This window comes from Microcebus murinus, chromosome 7 (assembly GCF_040939455.1).
Source record: "Microcebus murinus isolate Inina chromosome 7, M.murinus_Inina_mat1.0, whole genome shotgun sequence".
NCBI classification, from domain to species: Eukaryota; Metazoa; Chordata; class Mammalia; order Primates; family Cheirogaleidae; genus Microcebus; species Microcebus murinus.
In genome coordinates this window covers 64,151,202-64,174,590 of record NC_134110.1, presented here as the reverse complement: position 1 = coordinate 64,174,590, position 23,389 = coordinate 64,151,202, and the positions used below count along the sequence as shown (strand labels likewise).

Sequence of the window (23,389 nt, the reverse complement as noted above, 5' to 3'; positions counted from 1 at the left end):
TACAGGCATGCGCCACCATGCCTGGCTAATTTTTTTTTTTTTTGTATATATATATTAGTTGGCCAATGAATTTCTTTCTATTTATAGTAGAGATGGGGTCTCGGTCTTGCTCAGGCTGGTTTCGAACTCCTGACCTCGAGCAATCCGCCCACCTCGGCCTCCCAGAGTGCTAGGATTACAGGCGTGAGCCACCACGCCCGGCCTCCATTAAGGATTTTAATAGCTTCTTACAGGGGCTAGGGATCCCCTTAATCCAGTTTCAGGATTCAGATGAAGCAAAGCTGGACTGTGCCCTTATAGAGGCTGGTCCATTTCAGGTTTTACCTTACTGCTGTGGTAAGGCCCCTGAGGGTCTCCACTGGCAAAGCACTAGGGAATCTGCTCGCCACTGCCCATCTGCACCCAGGAGACCTGTACTCCAGCTTTTGATGCCCTGGCCCAGCAAGGCTTCCAGGCTGCTGTTCAAGCTCATTGCTTTCATCTCTTTTCTTTGATTCCAGAATCTCTTCTGGAATCTGCAAATGTTCCCAGGGGCATATTTGCCTTCTGGATCTGAAGGCAGTAATTCTTCACTGCCTTGTTAGCTCTCTAATGCCTTCTCACAGACATTGTTTATATTTTGTCTAGATTTTCCAGTTGTCCTCAGTGGGAAGATTGGTTTGTATTACCTAGGTCACCATTATCAGAAGTGGCAGATCCCTGAATTACTACTTTACTTTGATGTTTTCCCTTGTGTTATACTTATTTCCAAGTTTTGATTTGAATGCCTGGACAGATTTGCTTGTTATTGATCATCTCTTTACCATATTAGTTTTTTCCCATTAGAGAATCAAGTTTAATACTAATACAGTATTCTGGAATGTATTTTATAATAAAATATTTATTTTATTTTTTATATATTTTTTATTTTTTATATTTTGGCATATTATGGGGGTACAAATATATAATATAATATTTTTGAAACTTTTAAATAATCTTTTTTGACTTTAAAAATAATTATACTGGCCGGGCGAGGTGGCTCACGCCTGTAATCCTAGCACCCTGGGAGGCTGAGGTGGGCGGATTGCTCAAGGTCAGGAGTTTGAAACCAGCTGGAGCAAGAGCGAGACCCCCTCTCTACTATAAATAGAAATTAATTGGCCAACTAATATATATAGAAAAAATTAGCCGGGCATGGTGGCACATGCCTGTAGTCCCAGCTACTTGGGAGAGGCTGAGGCAGGAGGATTGCTTGAGCCCAGGAGTTTGAGGTTGCTGTGAGCTAGGCTGACACCACGGCACTCACTCTAGCCTGGGCAACAAAGCTAGACTCTGTCTCAAAAAAAAAAAAAAAAAGACCCCGTCTCTACCAAAAATAGAAAGAAATTAATCGACCAACTAAAAATATACATATACAAAAATTAGCTGGGCATGGTGGCACATGCCTGTAGTCCCAGCTATTCTGGAGGCTGAGGGAGGAGGATCGCTTGAGCCCAGGAGATTGAGGTTGCTGTGAGCTAGGCTGTGACCCATAGCTCTTTCTCTAGCCTGGGCAACAAAGTGAGACTCTGTCTCAAAAAGAAAAAAAAAAAGTAATCATACTTTAGATGCTTTGGAAAATAATAAAAAGGTATAATGATAATTAAAGGTACAAGTCACCTGCAAACCTATGACCTGGTTTATAACTGTTGTATGTTTTAGAGTTTTTTAGCCTGTGATTTATATATGTGAGCATATTACAGATATAAATAAGAACATTAGAATCATATAATTTTTTTTTTTTTTTTGAGACAGAGTCTAGCTTTTTTGCCCTGGCTAGAGTGAGTGCCGTGGCGTCAGCCTAGTTCACAGCAACCTCAAACTCCTGGGCTTAAGCAATCCTGCTGCCTCAGCCTCCCAAGTAGCTGGGACTACAGGCATGCACCACCATGCCTGGCTAAATTTTTTCTATATATATTAGTTGGCCAATTAATTTCTTTCTGTTTATACTAGAGACGGGGTCTCACTCTTGCTCAGGCTGGTTTCAAACTCCTGACCTCGAGCAATCCGCTGCCTCGGCCTCCCAGAGTGCTAGGATTACAGGGGTGAGACACTGCACTCGGCCTCATATAAATTTTTGTACTGTGCTTTTCATTTAACATTATATTGTGAAGTTTTTTGTCATTAGCATGTTTTAAGAAATGATTTTAATGCTTTATAGGATTCCATTACTTGGCTCTAATATTATGTAGCCATTCTACGTTTAAGTTTTCATTATTACAGATAAGTCTGCAATGATCACTTTTGGATAAAACTTTATGTGTAAATTTCTGGCTATTGTTTAATTACTATAAGTGACTTTGAATGTTACAAAGTTTTTTTTTCTTATTTAGGCTTTTGAAAAGTAGACCTGACAATTACATTGTGAGTTGTTTAGATTCAAGCTGCAAGTATCTTCATTTGGGATCTGATATATGACTTAAAGATGAGAAGCACTTTTGGATCTCTGGAGAATACATGCGGGCCTAACCCTGCTCAAGTAATTGGGCAGAAGTTCGATTTATTTACATGTGGAAGTAATCATTGTCAGGAACAAGGAAAAATATATGACACCACAGGAACAGTTTGTAAATAGACTAGGAACAGTCTGTACACCACATAACAAAACAGACCAAGATATATGAAAACCCAAATACAAGTGAGCATCCGGAACGTAAAAATGTCCTCTCTTTTACATTTAGATTAGCTGCGGTCATTACTTAATCTCCATCTTCTTGTGTCTCATTTATCGTTATATTTCATTCTTGGTCAGAATTGATGATTGGGTGATTTCTATTTTCTCTCTTTCGGGGGAATTTCTTCCCCAGTGTTCTTGGGGCTTTGACTTATGTTTGATCTTTTCCATCTGAACATGCATAGTATTAAAATAGTTACCATGTCTAGCCCTACTTCCACCCTTTGCACAGACACAGGTCCTGGTGGACCCTTGCTGTATTCACATCATCCATGGGTACCAGATCCCCATCCAGCAATTGAGGTTTTAGATAGTGACACAGTAAATACATGTTGGCACACACCTAAACTCTACAACACTTGCCCCTCCAGCCCCATCTATGTTGACACATGTGCATATTACTCCATAAGGATAATTAGAACAAAGGAAATAGAAATGCAGAGGTGGAATGGTCAGGACTTTACAGTTGGTTGGATGTGGGGAATAAGGGTGGATAAACCCCAATCAGACTTCAAGTATGATAAGGACACTTTGAGAGGTTAGAATTCCTGTATTCAGATCCCATCACCAGTTTGTTCTCTGTTCTTCAGTAGTGTCTACAAAATGGGGATAATTTAGCACCTACTTGAATTAGGTCTTGCAAGGGCTTGAGAGAATCCACATAAAGCACTTAGTTAGCATAGTGCCTGAATGTCTTCCATTAATTATTTATGGTGATGCTATTTTTTAAGACAGAGAACAGAAAAGGTGGTGGAGATGTTAAGAAAGATGATTTCAGCTTAGAGGAGCTGAACTTTGAAGTAGCCAAGGGAAATGTCCTCAGCAGTATCCAGAAGGCAGAAATGTGGGCCTAGTGCTAGAAGGGGAGTCATGTGGGCTGCTGCTGCAGGGGTGATGATTTTGGGGCTCTGCCACTAAGTAGCTTTGCATTCATTCTCTGAAACTAGTTCTTAGATGGTTTGATTGAACCTGTGAAAATGTTTGATCACCTGAAGAAACTTGGGCTGTTTATCCTTTGCACATTACAGTGTGCTTGGCTAACTGGGAGAGTGTTTGTGCTTTTCTAACCATTGGTGCCAGTGCTGCTGCCTATGTTTGTACTGTTGTGCTCTGGGGTGTCCAGGCCAGAGGGCAAGAGTGCAATCCTGCTGTCATCTGGGCTGCAGCTGAATGGGCTGGCAGTGTTCCTGCCTTGGGAATGTTGGCCTGCCCCCTTGCTGGGCAGCTCTTGGTATTGAGTGTCTAGCCGTTGTGGAAGTCAAATTCCATGTGGTCAGTGTAATTTTCTGTTCTAAGGCTGTATCCTGGGGTTACTTAAACATTTTTTTTCTTATTGCAGATCATCAATGCTGTGGTACTGCTGATTTTACTGAGCGCCCTGGCTGACCCGGATCAGTATCACTTTTCAAGTTCTGAACTGGGAGGTGACTTTGAGTTTATGGATGATGCCAGTAAGTCATAGATATTTTGGTATTTTCTAGGGCAGGGAATCTGATTGTCAGTCCTTCCTATTAAATTACAGGTATTGATTCATGGGCCCATTTGAGCTGATACTTTTCTTGCCATCATTACAAATCAACAAATACTTACATGCTTCATAGTTCTGCCTCTGTCCTAAGTGCAAGAGTCTAAGATCTCTTTTTTTCATTTTATATTAATTTACTTACCCATTTTTAAAATTATTGCTTTGTAGTTAGAGTTTTTACCCTGGGCCTTTTGGCCTTTGTAGGAGGAAGAGGAGTAAATGACAAGGAAGATTAAAAGGATCATGCATATCTCATTGTGTATTCTATTTTGTTTCAGCATTTACCTTCTAGAAGGTGGTCATTTTCCATTCTACAAATGATGTTGCTGATTATTTGGGGAATCTAGGGCCATTTTTTCAGTAAAGGGAAACACACACAAGGATGTGGGTGGATGTTCTATAAGCCCTCCCTCCCTCCCTCATACAGAGTCTCTGTCATCTGGGCTCTAAGGTACAGTGGTGGGATCATAGCTTACTGCAACCTCAAACTCATGGACTTAGGGAATGCTCTTGCCCCAGCCTTCCAAAGTGTTGAGATTACAGGTGTGAGCCACTATGCCTGGTCTATTTCTTAATGGCTTTGGAGAAACTTACATGAGTTTAAAAAAAGAAAAAAGGCTGCATGCCATGGCTTACACCTAAGAGTGATCCTAGCGCTCTGGGAGGCTGAGGCGGGAGGATCGCTTGAGGTCAGGAGTTCAAGACCAGCCTGAGCAAGAGCCAAAAATAGAAAAAATTAGCTGGGTGTGGTGGTGCACATTTGTAATCCCATCTACTCGTGCTGGAGGCTGAGGCAGGAGGTTGCAGTGAGCTATGATTGTGCCATGGCACCCTAGCCTTAGGCAACAGAGTGAGACTCTGTCTCCCAGAAAAAGGGGCTAGAGCAAATAACGTTTGAGGGAAGAGAGTAGCTCAAGATGAAGTTTTAGAGATAGACCAGGAGCATTCAAAAGATACAGTGAGGATTTTGTATCAAGAGTGAGAAAAAGCTACTTACGGTTTTAAGTAAATGCATAACGTGATGTGGTTTTTTTTTTTTGTTTTGTTTTTTTGTTTTGAGACGGAGTCTCGCTTTGTTGCCCAGGCTAGAGTGAGTGCCATTGCATCAGCCTAGCTCATAGCAACCTCAAACTCCTGGGCTCAAGCAATCCTCCTGCCTCAGCCTCCCAAGTGTCTGGGACTATAGGCATGCACCACCATGCCCGGCTAATTTTTTCTATATATATTAGTTGGCCAATTAGTTTCTTTCTATTTATAGTAGAAATGGGGTCTCGCTCTTGCTCAGGCTGGTTTCGAACTCCTGACCTTGAGCAATCTGCCCGCCTCGGCCTCCCAGAGTGCTTAGGATTACAGGCGTGAGCCACCGTGCCTGGCCGTGATGTGTGTTTTGAGATCTTTTTTGTTGCTGAATGTAGGGTACATTTGGGGACTGCGTGGATGGGCACAGAGGCCAGGAGACTGGTCCTGGGATGTTTCTTTACAAATCAGGATGCTCTGAGGATAGAGAATAGGGTGGCATTCAGCAGAACTTGCTGGTTTGGGGCAGTGAGGAAAAGGGAGGAATTAAAGATGCTTCTTCTTTCCAACTTTAGTAGATGACCTGGGTCTTTACTAAGTTGAAAAAGTCTGGGGTCAGGAGATGGGAACATACCTGGGGAGGAAATTAGACTTTAATTTCAATGACTTAGTTCAGCATAGTTGTTTGAGTTTGGGCTCTGAAGCCAGAATAGCTCAGTGTGACCCTGCCATGTGTTAAATATGCTGACCTTGGGCGCTCACCTTTGTGTGCCTTAATTGCCCCTCTGAAAGATGGGAAAAATCCGAGTATCTACCTACCTCATAGGGTTGTAAGGATTAAATCACTTAGTACATGAAAAGTGCTTAGAATGGGGCTTGGCCCATAATAAGTTCTCAGTATATTTCGATGTGTATTAGCTATTATTATATGATGTGTTACAGTTGAAACATGTGAGCTATCCCAGAATGGAGGTAGAGGTAGTCAGACATGTGCGTCTGTAGTGCAGAGGAGACATCTGGACTGAGATATAAATTTGAAGACATCAGCCCATTTATCTCAGGATAAAGAGGAAGGAGTAAAGAGGGAAGGAAGGGGACCCAGGACTCAGTCCTGAGCTCTGATTGTGTGAAGTCTGAGGAGAGCAACTGGTAGTGAAGTAGACAGAAAACCAGGACATGCTTTATATCCATCATCTTCTACACTATTTAAAAAAATTTTTAGAGACAGGGTCTTACCCTGTCACTTAGGCTTGGGTGCAATGGCACGATCATAGCTCACTGCAGCCTCCAACTCTGGGCTCAAGCCTTCCCTCTCCCTCAGTCTACCCTAATGGGACTACAGGCATGCACCACCACCCCTGGTTAATTTTTCTTATTTTTAGAGTGGGGGGCTGGAGGGGGTCTCTATGTTGCCCAGGCTGGTCTTGAACTCCTGGTCTCAAGCAATTCTCCTGCCCCCTGGGATTATATTCATTAGCCCAGGGCTTCCATGACTCTTGTTTCTAAACATGGATTAAGAAGTCAGGGCATTCATTTTGTTATCCTGTAATTTGGTACCTTGCCAGGCAGAGACATAATTTATGCTATAACATTTCTTATTCTCTCTATTCTGAATAATCCTATTACTCTTATGAAGTCTTCCAAAAAAGATAATGAGTTCCATTAATGTTAAATTAATATCTTTCTGCTTTCCTCCCTGAGTTTAAAGACTATATAACCTATACAATTCCAGTAGCAGGATTCCTTTTCTAAGGTAATTGAAATTAGAAAAAGAAGTTTTAGATGATCCCACTATGGTTCTATCTGGACTGAATAATAACACTGCATGTCTTGTTATAATTGCCAGAGATTATGCTGGGTAATGACTGTCTGACAGGGTAGGCTTAATTTAGCTGCCTTTGAAGTCTTGCTGGTACTTAACACTTTAAAATAATAATTGTTTTATAGTGTCCCGGTTATTAATTCTAGTGCATTTGAGGTTTTTCTCATATTTCATATATTTGAAGGAATTCAATGAATACTTTGTAATTACTTTAAACATCTCGTCTATCATTTAAATCACATGGATAAAAATGTACAGACGAGTGCATATATTCACTTGAGTGGCTCTTTTTTTTTTTAAAACTTCTGGCTGGGCATAGTAGCTCATGCCTGTAATCCTAGTACTCTGGCAGACTGAGGCGGGCAGATAGCTGAAGGTCAGGAGTTCGAAACCAGCCTGAGCAAGAGCGAGACCCAGTCTCTACTATAAATAGAAAGAAATTAATTGGCCAACTAAAAACATATATAGAAAAAATTAGCCGGGCATGGTGGCACATGCTTTTGTAGTCCCAGCTATTCGGAAAGCTGAGGCAGGAGTATCACTTGAGGCCCAGGAGTTTGAGGTTGATGTGAGCTAGGCTGATGCCAGCGCAAGACTGTCTCAAAAAAAAAACAAAAAAAACACACACACACAAAAAAACTTCTTTTACATTTCCTTCACAAATGTTTTGATCTCCTTTCTTTGATAAGCTCATAAGTCAAAAGGTCATTGTGTCAGGCACACTTTCCCATTTTTAACTCACATTTGGATAGAATTAATAGTCCTTGAGTTGGGTATAATCAATTGCTTTAAATTGTGCTCAAAAATTATGAAAGTTGTTTGGGGCAGTGGCTCACGCCTGTGATCCTAGCACTCTGGGAGGCTGAGGCAGGAGGATTGCTTGAGGTCAGGCATTTAAGACCAGCCTGAGCAAGAGCGTGACCTCGTCTCTACTAAATACAGAAAAAATTAGCCAGGCATGATGGCATGCGCCTGTAGTCCCAGCTGCTCAGGAGGCTGAGGCAGAAGGATTGCTTGAGCCCAGGAGTTTGAGGTTGCTGTGAGCTAGGCTGATGCCACGGGACTCTACTTAGGGTAATAGAGTGAGACTGTCTCAAAAAACAAACAAACAAAAAAACCCAAAAAATTTATGAAAGTTAAAATACAATTTTATGTTTATGTTAATATCTTTTTGGAATGGTGGCAGCTGTCTGACAATTTTATCCAGACAGAACAGAGAAGTATCTCAGTTTTTCATGTGATCTTTTCCTAAAATGATCTGTGGTAGAAAACCAGATTCCTATTTATATCAAAACAGAGCCTATAGGAGACTCTATTGGGGTAAACAAAACATAATTATGTCTCTATTTTTAAATCTAGCCTTTTTTTTTTTTTTTTTTTTTTTTTTGAGACAGAGTTTCACTTTGTTGCCCAGGTTAGAGTGAGTGCCGTGGCGGCAGCCTGGCTCACAGCAACCTCAAACTCCTGGGCTCAAGCAATCCTGCTGCCTCAGCCTCTTGAGTAGCTGGGACTACAGGCATGTGCCACCATGCCCGGCTAATTTTTTCTATATATGTTAGTTGGCCAATTAATTTGTTTCTATTTATAGTAGAGATGGGGTCTTGCTCTTGCTCAGGCTGGTTTCGAACTCCTGACCTGGAGCAATCTGCCAGCCTTGGCCTCCCAGAGTGCTAGGATTATAGGTGTGAGCCACCATGCCCGGCCTAAATCTAGCCTTTTAACATTTCTATTTTATAAAATATAGAAATAATTAATATTTATAATTTTAAAATTATTTTTTGTTATAAAAAGTTGACTATACTAGGAAAGAATGAGGTACTGTCGTAGACTGGAGGAAACTAAGGAGACACAACTAAATGTCTTGTGGGATCCTGGATTAGGTTCTGAAACCAGAAGGAGGACATTGAGGGGAAACAGGTGAGGTCCAAATAATGACCATGGTTTGGTTGATAGTGTTGTACCAATGTTAATTTCCTGGTTTTGATGATTATGCTAGAGTTCAGTAACTCATTAACAGGGGAAGCAGAATGAAGAGTATGTATGTGTGAACTCTGCTTACAACTTTCCTATATGTCTAAAATGACTTCAGAATAAAAATTTAAAGAAGAACCTGTTAGCCCTCTGGGAGGCCGAGGCAGACAGATAGCTCAAGGTCAGGAGTTTAAAACCAGCCTGAGCAAGAGGGAGACCCCATCTCTACTAAAAATAGAAACACATTAATTGGCCAACTAAAAATATATAGAAAAAGTTAGCTGGGCATGGTGGTGCATGCCTGTAGTAGGTACTCTGGAAGCTGAGGCAGGAGGATCAATTGAGCCCAGGAGTTTGAGGTTGCTGCGAGCTAGGCTGACACCACGGCACTCTAGCCCAGACAACAGAGTGAGACTCTGTTTCAAAAAAGAACCTAGAAGCTCAAAGGGTAGTGATTGAAAAGTATGTATGTGTGGCATATTTATTGTCTTATATACTCACAGCTTACTTACAGTCGAAGTAGACTTCACAGAATTTTATTTGTGAAATTTTAATGGTTTGACAAAGAATTTTAACAGTAAGTGTCAGTGTTACACATAATCTACACACACCAGATCATCCACATTATTAACTTCTGGTTAATTTTGCAGATTTGTCTTTCTAGAAGTGATGGTTATTTTTATTTTGTTTACTGGATAGATACACTTAGCCTGAAGAAGGGATTGGCCAGAAAGTAGTGAAGAACCATTGGTTACCCATATAGATGGTTACTTGATTTAGGCAAATGGCATTCCTACATTTATTGGAGAAAACATGGTCTTTTCAATAAGTAGTTCTGGGTGAAATCAATAAGAGAAAGACAGATACCCGACAAAAGAAGATGACCATATGTTCAATAAACATATGAGAATATTCTCTACATTATAGCTATAAGCAAAATGCAAATTACAAGTATAGTGGTGAATCACTACACTCGTTCAAGATGACCAACACTTTCAGCTGATGATACTACCCAGGTATAGGTGTGAAAGACTGGAATTGTCAAATTGCTGCTGGGAGTATAAATCATACAACCACTTTGGGCAAACTACATACACCTACCCCTTGACCCAACAGTTCCTCTCCTAGATACATACACTACAGAAATGGGCACTACACAAGTCTATCATATGGCACTTATAAAAATGGTCATAGTAGCTTTATTTATAATAGATAGCCAGAATAGCCAGAAACGGAATCAATCCCAATTTCCACTAGTGGTGGATTGGGCAGAAAACGGAACAATGAGGCAAAACAATACTGGCAAATCAAGTGATGGGAATTCATTACATTTCTTTATGTATGCTTATATACTTCTGTGTATGTTTGAACGTTGCGATGATAAAAACTAAGAAATAGAAAAAAATAGGCTGGTCCAAGCGCAGTGATTGGTGTTTACCACTAATTGATCACAACCAGTTATTGGTGATCTATCTGGCTGCAACATCTATCACCCCATTGATTGCCAGGGTTGATTCAGCAGATCTGGCCGGCTAGGCGGGTGTCCCCTTCCTCTCTCACCACTCCATGTGCGTCCCTCCCAAAACTGCGTGCTCAGTCCAAGAGGATGACCTTCTCTGCTAGAGGAGGACTGGTCTTTGGTTTGGTCAAGGGTATATGAGTAACTGCACTCCCCTGCTAGAACCTCCAAACAAGCTCTCAAGGTCCACAGCCAGTTATTGTTCTTTCTCCATTTCTATTGCTTCACTTGACCAGGAGAAAAAAAAAGAAAGAAAAAGATTGGTCAGCCTCAGGAGAGCTGGAGCTTTCCCTGTGTCGGTTAGCACCTGAGTTAAGCTTACCCTGCTGTGGCATTCTGCTCTATCTTACCCAATAAGCTTGGGCAGTCTCCCACAGCCTTGAGGCTGTAGAACTTACAACAGCAGGGGTCCAGCCTGGCCCTTTGTTTTCATCCATCTACTAGTCTTTCATCTATTTCTTTTAAATCACATTGTTGAAAAGGTGGCACATTCTATACCTTGAGGACATATTGCCCAATTTTTTAAAAGGATAATTCAGTGAATATTTGATGAATGATTATTTTCAAGGAGTTTTTTTTTTGGCAGAGATGTAGGTATATAGGAGGACTATTAGAGATGGTGAAGTCACTTGGATAATCCAGGCCAGCTGATAACTGTCCCTAGACCTGAAGGATAGATGGGAGGCCCTAAGTACTAGAGCTGGGAATGAGAGAGTCACTGAGAGTTGCTCTTTGTGAGGAACAGTGACCTTTGATCTAGGGCTACAGCCAACCCAAGACAACTTCAGAGCAAAAGGCAGCCTCACTGTCTTCCCTCCGCCTGATCTCATTCCTGGGCTCAGCAGCATTGGGTGAACTGTTCATTGATACCCCTTATGCATCTGATCTGGGACAGGGAACAGAGCATTGAAACTATTTAACTATTCACACTTATGTTGATGTTCCACTTAACCAAGCTATTTAACTTGGTGCACATTTCCCTGCTTTGCCTACAAGAATATTATGAAAAACTTGCTAAGTTTCTTATTGATATCTGAAGGTACATTAAGCCTGCAGTATGCCATGAGTCGTTTGAGGTCCTAAATTGCCAGTGTTTGAGCAGGAACTATATCAGCCCAGGTGTCCAATACTCTCCCTTCTGTGCTCTTGGCCTCACCAGCTGCTTCTCTGATGCATTTTGTTGTTGTTTACATTAAAAGTTTATTTTAAAATTTTTTTTTTTTTTTTTTTGAGACAGAGTCTCACTTTGTTGTCCAGGCTAGAGTGAGTGCCGTGGCGTCAGCCTAGCTCACAGCAACCTCAAACTCCTGGGCTCGAGCGATCCTTCTTCCTCAGCCTCCCGAGTAGCTGGGACTACAGGCATGCGCCACCATGCCCGGCTAATTTTTTTATATATATATCAGTTGGCCAATTAATTTCTTTCTATTTATAGTAGAGACGGGGTCTCGCTCTTGCTCAGGCTGGTTTTGAACTCTTGACCTTGAGCAATCCGCCCGCCTCGGCCTCCCAAGAGCTAGGATTACAGGCGTGAGCCACAGCGCCCGGCCTTAAAAATTTTTTAATTTTTAGATACAGGATCTTGCTCTGTTGCCCCTGTTGGAGTGCAGTGGTTCAATCATAGCTCACTGTGGCCTTGAGCTCCTGGGCTTAGGCCATCATCCCGCCTCTGTCTCCCAAAGTGCTGGGATTGATAGGTGTGAGCCACTGGCCTATTGTTGTTTTACGTTTTTTAAAATTAGGATTTGATTTACAGTTTGGCGTAGATTTAGTGTGTGGATCATTTCTTTCCCCCTCTAGATCTTTATGTTGAAAAAATTCAACCCTTTTAGAAAATTTGCATGTACAATGAACACTTTTTTCATTAACAATAGTTTGGAGTGCCTCATTCTTTATTGAATTATTTCTAACTAAATATTGAGTAGGTATAAAATAATATTTATAAAATATACCAAATAATGGTATTACAAGCACTTATATACTTGCTTGATGGTTTAAAAAACTGAATTTTAGGCTGACTCACACCTGTAATCCTAATACTTTGGAAGACTGAGGCAGGAGGAAAGCTTGAAGTCAGGAGCTTGAAACCAGTCTGAGTGAGACCCCGTCTCGACCAAAAATAGAAAAAATTAGCTGGGTGTGGTGGTATATGCCTGTAGTCTCTGCTGAGGATCACTTGAACCCAGGAGTTGGAGATGCAGTGAGCTATGATGATGCCACTGCACTAAAAAGAAAAAAAAATTGAGTGTTATTAGCTGGGTGTGGTAGTGCCTGCCTGTAGTCCCAGCTACTCAGGAGACTGAGGCAGGAAGATCGCTTGAGGCCAGGGATTTGAGGTTGCAGTGAGCTATGATCAACAGGACAGCACTCTAGCCCAGGTGACAGAGTGTGACCTTGTCTCAACAAAAACAAAAATAAAAAAATAAAATGAAATTGACTTTTACCTTAATTTTGAAAGGGCCTTATCTGTCCCTTTCTGATTGCATATTATTTCCTCTGCTTAGAGATAGCCACTCTTCTGAATTGTTTGTTGTTCCTTTGCCTTTTCTTTTCATTTACCACATACATTTGTATCTCTAGTTGATTTATTGTTTACTTTTCATGAGCTTGAACTTAAATAGTGGATTCATATAGTATGCATTCTTCTGAGACTTGGTTTTTTCAGTTTTACTGTGTGTTAAAGAAAAAAATTATTCAGACACTTGTTAAAGATGGTAAGGAAGACTTTATTCAAGAGAGACTACCACAGTAGGGGCTTTGCAATAGGGGAAGAGATTAAACTCCCACCCCAGTGGGGATTAGTGGAGGTAGTAGCCCAGGAGCAGGGTGGGGTGGTGGATGGAAAGTGACTGAGGAAATACAAAGGCTGGGGGACTCTTCCTAGACCAACTCAACAGTGTTCTTGGTGCAGGCAGGCTAGGGTGATAAGATAGCAAGAGTGAGAGGTAAGGAATTTAATCAGATACCAAGAGTGGAGATTTTTGTTAAACGGACACAGTAGGATTCTTGGTGTGCTGATGTTGGAGCCTAGTCAAAAAGACGACTCGGGACCTGGCTCAAATTTGGTCAAAGGAAATTCTTTGGATTTAATTGGGAAGGCCTAATCTGCTTTCAGCACCCAGCTGCAACGGAATCTGGAAAATTTAGATTTTTAGCTTTCTAGCCTCTGCAGAATAGGGAGATGGGAACAAATGTGCAATGTCAATTTACTATATCCTTTGCAGATATGTCTCAGTATATGGTTAGGCTAACTCTTTTCCTTTTTTAGAAATTTTCTCACTTTTTTTTGCTCTTTTATTTTTCTTCTGTGTTTTAGCATTAACTTGTCCAGTGTGACTACATTAAATTCATTGATGTGTTTTGGAAGAAGTGACATCTTTACATGTTTTTATATATAGATATATAAAAAACATTTTAATTTTTTTTATTCCATGGAAAAGAGGTTTTTCTTTTTTCCAAAAATTGTACCAAGGTAAAGCAAAGCTCTAGCTGATGTGGGCATATTGTGTAGGCCTCGGCAGTACTGGCCTCACTAGGCAGTAGCTCAGCAGTAAGAAAAGGACACATATTATGTTTTATCTAGTTACATGTGTTTTAATTTTTAATATATTTTTTATTTTTTAAATATATATTATGGTTTTATGGTTTTGCTCTCTTTATTTTTTGTTTGTTTGGGGGACAGAGTCTCACTCTTGCCTGCACTAGAGTGCTGTGGCTGTCAGCCTAGATCACAGCAACCTCACACTCCTGGTCTCAAGCGATCCTCCTGCCTCAGCCTCCCACACCTGACTAATTTTTTCTATTTTTAGTAGAGATCCTGCCTTGGCCTCCCAAAATGCTAGGATTATAGGTGTGAGCCACTGGCTCAGGTGATATGTTTTTTTTTTTTTTTTTTTTGAGACAGAGTCTCCCTTTGTTGCCCAGGCTAGAGTGAGTGCCGTGGCATCAGCCTAGCTCACAGCAACCTCAAACTCCTGGGCTCAAGCGATCCTTCTGCCTCAGCCTCCCAAGTAGCTGGGACTACAGGCATGCGCCACCATGCCCGGCTAATTTTTTATATATATATCAGTTGGCCAATTAATTTCTTTGTATTTATAGTAGAGACGGGGTCTCGCTCTTGCTCAGGCTGGTTTTGAACTCCTGACCTTGAGCAATCCGCCCGCCTCAGCCTCCCAAGAGCTAGGATTACAGGCGTGAGCCACCGCGCCCGGCTCAGGTGATATGTTTTTAAAACAGCTTTGTTGAGGGACTATATATACCAAAATTTTATCCTTTTTAAATGTACAATTCAATAATTACTAATAAATTTGCAATGTCGTGCAACTTAAAAAAAATGTCTGTTTACAACTTATGCCTTTGCAATTATCCAGATCTTTAATGTTTGTCAGTGGTGTTTCCAAATTTATCCATAAAGATCATGCATATTTTTATTAAATCTGTTTTTTTTTTTTTTTTTTTTTTTTGAGACAGAGTCTCACTCTGTTGCCCGGGCTAGAGTGCCGTGGCGTGCTTAGCTCACAGCAACCTCACACTCCTGGGCTCAAGTGATGCTTCTGCCTCAGCCTCCCAAGTAGCTGGGACTACAGGCATGCGCCACCATACCCAGCTAATTTTTTTCTATATATTTTTAGTTGGCCAATTAATTTGTTTCTGTTTATAGTAGAGACGGGGTTTCGCTCTTGCTCAGGCTGGTTTCGAACTCCTGACCTTGAGCGATCCACCTGCCTCGGCCTCCCAGAGTGCTAGAATTACAGGCATGAATCACCACGGCTGGCCTAAATCTATTTTCTTCTGTTGAGGTCCAGTCACACAACTTGGTTCTCTGTGAACATAATCATAAAAATATAAATGCTGTTGACTGGTTTTTCCACTGTTACATAAATACCTTTGTAATATTTATGTCAAATCTCTATTTAATATAAGAATATAGCTGGCATAAGCTAGTTTCCTTAGAAAGCTGAGAGTTAAGAGAGATTCTTTGAAATTGACATTTAAGAATATGTTAATTAATCATTCCTAACTTTTTATAGCTTATTTTTAATCTTTAGGCCCTACAACATGGATGAACCTTGAAAATATGCCAAATGAAAGAAGCTGGAAGGCCGGGCACAGTGGCTCACGCCTGTAATCCTAGCACTCTGGGAGGCCGAGGCAGGCGGATTGCTTGAGGTCAGGAGTTTGAAACCAGCCTGAGCAACAGCGAGACTCCGTCTCTACTATAAAATAGAAATAAATTAATTGGCCAACTAATATATATAGAAAAAATTTAGCTGGGCATGGTGGCACATGCCTGTAGTTGGAGGCTGAGGCAGAAGGATCACTTGAGCCCAGGAGTTTGAGGTTGCTGTGAGCTATGCTGATGCCATAGCACTCTAGCCCAGGCAACAGAGTAAAGACTCTGTCTCCAAAAAAAAAAAAACCCCACCGAATTGGACACCTTAAAAGACTGAATCTTTTTTTTTTTTTTGAGACAGAGTCTCACTTTGTTACCCAGGCTAGAGTGAGTGCCATGGCGTCAGCCTAGCTCACAGCAACCTCAAACTCCTGGGCTCAAGCGATTCTGCTGCTTCAGCCTCCCGAGTAGCTGGGACTACAGGCATGCACCACCATGCCCGGCTAATTTTTTCTATATATATTAGTTGGCCAATTAATTTCTTTCTGTTTATAGTAGAGACGAGGTCTCACTCTTGCTCAGGCTGGTTTTGAACTCCTGACCTTGAGCAATCCGCCTGCCTCGGCCTCCCAGAGAGCTAGGATTACAGGTGTGAGCCACCGCGCCGGGCCAAAAGACTGAATCTTATGGCATGGTAAATATATTAATAAAGTTTATGAGGAAAAAAAAGACCCAGCCTAAATACCACGTCCTCCATATAAATTCTTCTTTCTTTTGGTTAAATATAATATCATCCCTTCTGAATTCCTCCTCTAGCTTTCACTTGTTAAGTTCCTAGAGATCCTAAACTTTTGGAGAATAAAGACTATGTCCTGTTAATCTTTGCAGCACCATAATGTTTATCCGAGATTACACATCTATTGAGAACTTATAAAATAAGTTTTGGGTTTAAGAAATTACAAATTAGCAAGTTAGCAAAAAAAAAAAAACCTCTTCTGTATGCATTTTATACTTCAATAAAAAATTATGAACAGGCCGGGCGCTGTGGCTCACGCCTGTAATCCTAGCTCTTGGGAGGCCGAGGCGGGCGGATTGCTCAAGGTCAGGAGTTCAAAACCAGCCTGAGCAAGAGCGAGACCCCGTCTCTACTACAAATAGAAAGAAATTAATTGGCCAACTGATATATATATATAAAATTAGCCGGGCATGGTGGCACATGCCTGTAGTCCCAGCTACCCGGGAGGCTGAGGCAGAAGGATCACTCGAGCCCAGGAGTTTGAGGTTGCTGTGAGCTAGGCTGACGCCACGGCACTCACTCTAGCCTGGGCAACAAAGCGAGACTCTGTCTCAAAAAAAAAAAAAAAAAAAAAAAAAAAAAAAAAAAAAAAATTATGAACAATCACCATGCACATACAGAAAGTATATTAGACTGTCCTTTCTATTTTAGGGGAATAAAATGAGTATCTAATTGCTTATTCTTTCCCAAGCTTTCACCCTCAGAATGTTGGACCTTGTGATAGGGAATCGGATGGGTTTTCAGTTTGCCCCCTTTGGGTTTGAGGACTTTGTATTTTCCTCTTTAGTAGCTACATGCTGTTGTTGTGAACACAGTTGACAATAGTCCTTTAGACTTCATGGTGACGATAGCCAAATACTGTTGTTTTTGTGTATTGCAGTGCCAGAAAGGTGGCCAAAAATTAGAGAAAATCTACAAACAAGAATGATTTATGATGAGGCAAGTAAGACATGGGAACATAAATTAGCTATCTAGCTCTAAGTTTTATGGGAAGGAAACAAATCCAAGAAATAAGGGAAAGTAGTATTAGAATTAGATTATTTAAATGAAGACAGTTGAGGTAATAGATATGCCTATTCTATTTCAATGACTAATTTACTAAGAATCAGGAAACATTTTCTAATTATGCCTTTTGTGGCCTGTGGTATAACTTTTCTTAGGATCCTTTGTGAATTAGAACTGCATTATTAAGGCAGGAATTTAATTTAGGAAACAATGTGATGTCAGTGTGTTTGGGCATTTGGTTGGGGGAGCTACCGTGCAAAGGATAAGTAAAGGATTTTCCACTCTCTGGCTAGAACTGCTAATGGCTGTAAAATCCCGTGTTATTATCAGGACCATTTCCTCATTTGCCTTTGATATAATTACAAGAATGAGTTTTAATTCCTCAGAATGACTGTATTTACCATGGTCTGCTGCACATTGTTTCCAGGGTGCTCTAGATTGCTAGGAGATAGACTGTGTACTGACTAGTCCATTTTATCTGTGCTTTTGTTTTTAACTATTTCACATGCTTGAGTTATAGTTGGTTTGTGCATTGTGGAAACTTCCTCATCTCTAATTAACCACTTCGGTATGGTGCTCACCGGCCGGGAAACCTTGCCCACAGCCGGCACTCATAGTCCACATGATAGTTTGTGCTGTGCATTGACGACATATCCATTTTGCTCTTGTGTGATGAGGAAAGCTTGAAAACACTGAAAGCCTGTTTTACTTTACAGGCAACTTTACTTGTAATGTCAATCAGAACAGGTAACATATGTTTTCATTACATTAATTTTTTTTTTTTTTTTTTTAAGTTTGAGAATAGGTTGAGATCGTTTCGGCCCCAAGACCTCTAATCATTACATTATTTTTAAATGTTCACAATTTTATTTTGATAAATGAAAAATTAGAAAAGTCGCATCACGGCTGTCGGCTAAAGTCGACGCTTGGCTGTGGACGTTCATCTGTGGCTATCGACTCTATAGTTGACGCTCATACTGAAGTGATTAACATTTTTATGATAAATAGTATCTCATTATGGGTGGTGATAAGATACTCTTTTATGACTTTCCTTTTAAATTTCTGAGTTCATTCTTAGTAAAGGATGTAAATTAAAAATTATTTTTATTATGATTGTGAATGTTAGTCCCAGAGTGTTACTTGAAAGGGTGTGAAATTTGTACTCCCACAGGGAAAGATTTCTCAAAGTTACGATAGAAAGATGTACAAAGTTTATTTCCTTCTCCCGAGACAAGGGGCACAGCACCAGAAAGGAAGAGAAGAGGTGTGTTGGCCCCAAAGCTGAGGGGTTTCCAAGCTTTATTAAGGAAGGCAGGCAGGCTGGGCGCGGTGGCTCACACCTGTAATCCTAGCTCTCTGGGAGGCCAAGGCAGGCGGATCGTTTGAGCTCAGGAGTTCGAAACCAACCTGAGCAAGAGTGAGACCCTGTCTCTACTATAGATAGAAAGAAATCAATTGGCCAACTAATATATATAGAAAAAATTAGCTGGGCGTGGTGGCGCATGCCTGTAGTCCTAGCTACTCAGGAGGTTGAGGCAAAAGGATTGCTTGAGCCCAGGAGTTTGAGGTTGCTGTGAGCTAGGCTGACGCCATGGCACTCACTCTAGCCTGGGCAACAAAGTGAGACTCTGTCTCAGGAAAAAAAAAATATCGCTATATCCCAGTTAACAGGAGACAGCTGCGAAATTTCATGTTTCTTATGTAGCAGATTGATAATAGGCATTGGTTTCTCTTTCTTTCTGGCTATAGATTGTTAACAGGGGCATCTGGTGCCCCCTCTCTCCTTGAGGAGGTGGGGAAACTCACACTCCTGTCTTCTCAGGAACTCTTTAAGGCTGTTTAAACAAACTCAGAAAAGCCTTTTGGTCTATAGGTAGTGAATCTTAAGGACAGTCAGTCAGATAGTCCACCCTTTCCTTCCCCTCTCCTGAAGACTCTTACTTATCTCTGGAATGTGAATCTACCAGCATTGTTAGTGAGGGTTTATTCTTTCTTTGCTCAGCTTCTTTTAATTGCTAGGCAAACATCTCTGTAGGAGAGATATTTATATAACTAATCTTAGAGACAATTTATTTCTCTTCTATGAGAGTGGCAGAGCTGCCCTTTAGGAATTTATTTTTCCTGTTAGCGAGAGTGTTCTTTCATTATTTTTTGTTTTTTTCAGAATAGGACATATAATTAAGATTATTCTTTTTGTAGGTTATATTAATATTTTTATTTTTTGAATAAAGCCTTGAGTTTGTTTGCCTCTATCTAGTCTTTTAAGATCTATGAGATAGTCAAAGAATATCCTACAGCGGCTGGCTTCTGTAAAATTAATTTTTTTCCTCATAAAATATGCTTGTACAGAATTTAGAAACCCATAGTGTATACAGAGAAGGAAATAATACATTTCTGCCTGAGTTCAAAGTTCAGAGATTGCTACAGACTCTAATAGGCTTTACAGACAGTGCTTATTGACCTCTAACTCCTTTTATGATTTCCCCAGTCCTTTGACCGCCATGATTGCATGTGGACATTTCCTTCATAGCTAGGTAGTATCTGGGCCAAGAGTACTGGCTCTGCGGTTAGACTTCTTAGGTAGAATGTGTCATCCATTACTAGCTGGCATTCTTGGACAAGTTACTTTTCTTAGTCATCCTTTTCTTCTCTAAAGTAGATATTATAATTGTGCCCATCTCACAGGGTTGTTATATGTGTTAAATGAAGTGACAGTGCCTAGTTCACTGGGGAAAAAGACACTTAGAGATGGGGGAAAGAGAAAGCAGACAGCATTCATCGTGGTCATGCCTTTATATAGGAAGTTCAAGCCTCATTGCTCCACACACAGGACAGCAGTAGGAAGCATCTTTGTGCACTTAGATGTATGTGTGTAAATAGACATTATCTTTGGGTTTAGGGAGTTAAGTCACTCAGTTTTTGTGGTTTTTTTTTGTTTTTGTTTTTGTTTTGAGACAGAGTCTTGCATTGTTGCCCAGGCTAGAGTGAGTGCCATGGCGTTAGCTTAGCTCATAGTAACCTCAAACTCCTGGGCTCAAGCAATCCTGCTGCCTCAGCCTCCCAAGTGTCTGGGACTACAGGCATGCGCCACCATGCCCGGCTAATTTTTTCTATATATATTAGTTGGCCAATTAATTTCTTTCTAATTATAGTAGAGAGGGGGCCCTCGCTCTTGCTCAGGCTGGTTTCGAACTCCTGACCTTGAGAAATCCGCCCGCTTTGGCCTTCCAGAGAGCTAGGATTATAGGTGTGAGCCACCGCGCCCAGCGAGAATTGAGTTTTTATTTCTTTGTTAAGAGCAGTCAACATCTTTATGAGTTTCTTGCATTAAATCTATAGACATATTTAAGGAACCTTAAGTTTTTTAGTATGACAAATGGTCTTTGTTGATATATCTGCATTTCTGTCCTAGAATGTACTTTTACCCAGTGCTTTTGTTTGTAAACCTCCTGCTTAACGTGTTCCCACATCTCTGATACTTAGAATACAGAGAGGATGGTTCTCAAACAAGAATACTTTCCTGCACTCGAATGTTTATAGCAGCACAATTCATAATTGCAAGGCTGTGGAAACAGCCCAAGTGCCCATCAATCAAAGAATGGATTAATAAAATGTGGTATATGTACACCATGGAGTACTATTCAGCTCTAAGAAACAATGGTGATATAGCACACCTTATATTTTCCTGGTTAGAGCTGGAACCCATACTACTAAGTGAAGTATCCCAAGAATGGAAAAACAAGCACCAGATATATTCTCCAGCAAACTGGTATTAACTGAGTAGCACCTAAGTAGACACATAGGTGCTACAGTAATAGGGTATTGGGCAGGTGGGAGGGGGGAGGGGGGCGGGTATATACATACATAGTGAGTGAGATGTGCACCATCTGGGGGATGGTCATGATGGAGACTCAGACTTTTGGGGGGAGGGGGGGAATGGGCATTTATTGAAACCTTAAAATCTGTACCCCCATAATATGCCAAAATAAAAAAAAAAAAAAGAATACTTTCCTTTGGAGACAGATATATGGGAAGTGGCAGCCCAGGTTGGTTCATTGATCAGTATTCAAGCTTAAATAGAAGCAACATAGTGTAGTAGAAAGAGCCAGAGATTGGAAATTGTAAGAGTGGAATTAGTTATGGTTTAGCCTTTTGATGCAAGTTCTATCTCAGAAACCTGTGAGCCCTAGTTCTATAATCTGTTCAGTGGAACAGTAACATTTACCTGGGCTGGGCATGGTGGCTCATGCCTGTGATCCTAGCACTCTGGGAGGCCAGGGTGGGAGAATCACTTGAGGTCAGGATTGAGCAAGAGCAAGACCCCGTCTCTACTAAAAATAGAAAAAAAATTAGCTGAATGTAGTGGCTTACCTCTGTAGTCCCAGCTACTCAGAGGTAAGGCAGGAGGATTGCTTGAGCCCAGGAGTTTTGAGGTTGCAGCAAGCTCTGATGACCCCACTCATTCTAGCCCAGGTCACAAAGCAAGACTTTGTGTCCCTCCACCCCCCTCTGCCCCCCCACAAATCTAAGTGTTAGGAAGACCAAAACAGATATTTGTGAAAATGCCTTGAAAACTGTCAAGTACTGTATAGATACTTCACTGCACCAGTTTTATGCTCTCTTAGTCTAATAGTAACGCGCATGTTGCCTTTAGAAACCTAGTCACCCCATGCTTCTAATCAGAGTCTCCTGAAGATACGGTAACAGGACCTGAGTAAATGTTCAGTTAGGAACTACTATGATGGTAGATGTTGTTCTAGACCAGCATTGTTCAATAGAAATATAATGCGAGCACATATTTAATTTTAGAACTTGTAGTAGCTACATTTAACAAGGCAAAAAGAAACAGGTGAGATTATTTTTAATTTTTATTTAACTTAGTATATCTAAAATATCTTTTCAGCATGTAATCAGCATAAAAGTTATTGAGATATTTTACTTTTTTTCCTTTGAACTAATCTTACAGCACATCTCAATTCAGATTGACTTGTTTCAAGTGTTCAGTGCCCATGTGTGGCTAGTGGCTACTCTGTTGGCCATTTCTCACCTAGATATTGGGGCTGTTGTGGTGAACAAGATACAGAAACTCTTTTCCATCAGGAAGGTGACTTTAGCAGAGGGAAACAGATGGTGCACAAGTAATAAATAGAAATAAGGTAATAGTGATGAGTGCTTCCAAGAAAATACTGCAGTAATGTGATAGTGACTGGGAGGCTTACCCCAGCTAGGATATTCAGGGAGGCTCTCTGAGGTCTAGACATTGGAGCTGAGACTTGAATGAATGATTAAGAAGCAGGGAGCTGGTCCTGTGAAAATACAAGGGAAGTTTCCTCTTGCCAGTGGGAACTACAAACGCAAGGCCTGAGATGGCATGATCTTCTTGTGTTTAACGAACCAAATGGTATGGCTGGATTATGGTGAGGAACGAGATTGTGGGCTGAGGTGTCATTAGAGAGGCAGGTGCAGGCTCTAGAATAAACAGGGACATCAAGACCCAGATAAGAAGTTGAGATTTTAAATGAGATGGAAAGGTATGGAAAGGTTTTAATTAGAGCCATGAGGCATAGATGAGTTTATAAAATATACATCAGACACCTATATGTCCATGAAAGAAAACCCAACTCATTAGTTCTATAATTCAGTGGACCAGAAGACCAAACTTTTTATATTTATTCATTTATTTATTTAAAAGGCTGGTCAAGTGGAGCAGTGGGGATGGGGAAGGAACAAAGGAATCTGTAACTGAGAAAACCAAACTTTTAAAAAGAACTGTAGCCAATATCTCTTCCCTATTTTGAAATAATCTCTTATCTATAGTCATTTATGTGGTAGGGAGAACATCTTTTGGACATCTTACACTATTTGATCACCACCTCAAATTCCAAAGAAAGTCTGATGGTTCACTTAGCATAAAGTTTTCACTTGTAATTGG

The 23,389-nt window shown here is 40.8% G+C and overlaps 1 protein-coding gene across 1 annotated transcript in view; it reads left to right on the top strand.

Moving 5' to 3' along the window:
* LAPTM4B (lysosomal protein transmembrane 4 beta) overlaps positions 1-23,389 on the top strand; it is a 66,687-nt gene that overhangs the window by 16,481 nt on the left and 26,817 nt on the right. The window contains exon 2 of the mRNA XM_012761989.2: positions 4,032-4,143. Within this exon, the coding sequence (XP_012617443.2) occupies positions 4,032-4,143 (112 nt within the window). The remainder of the gene's footprint in view (positions 1-4,031; positions 4,144-23,389) is intronic.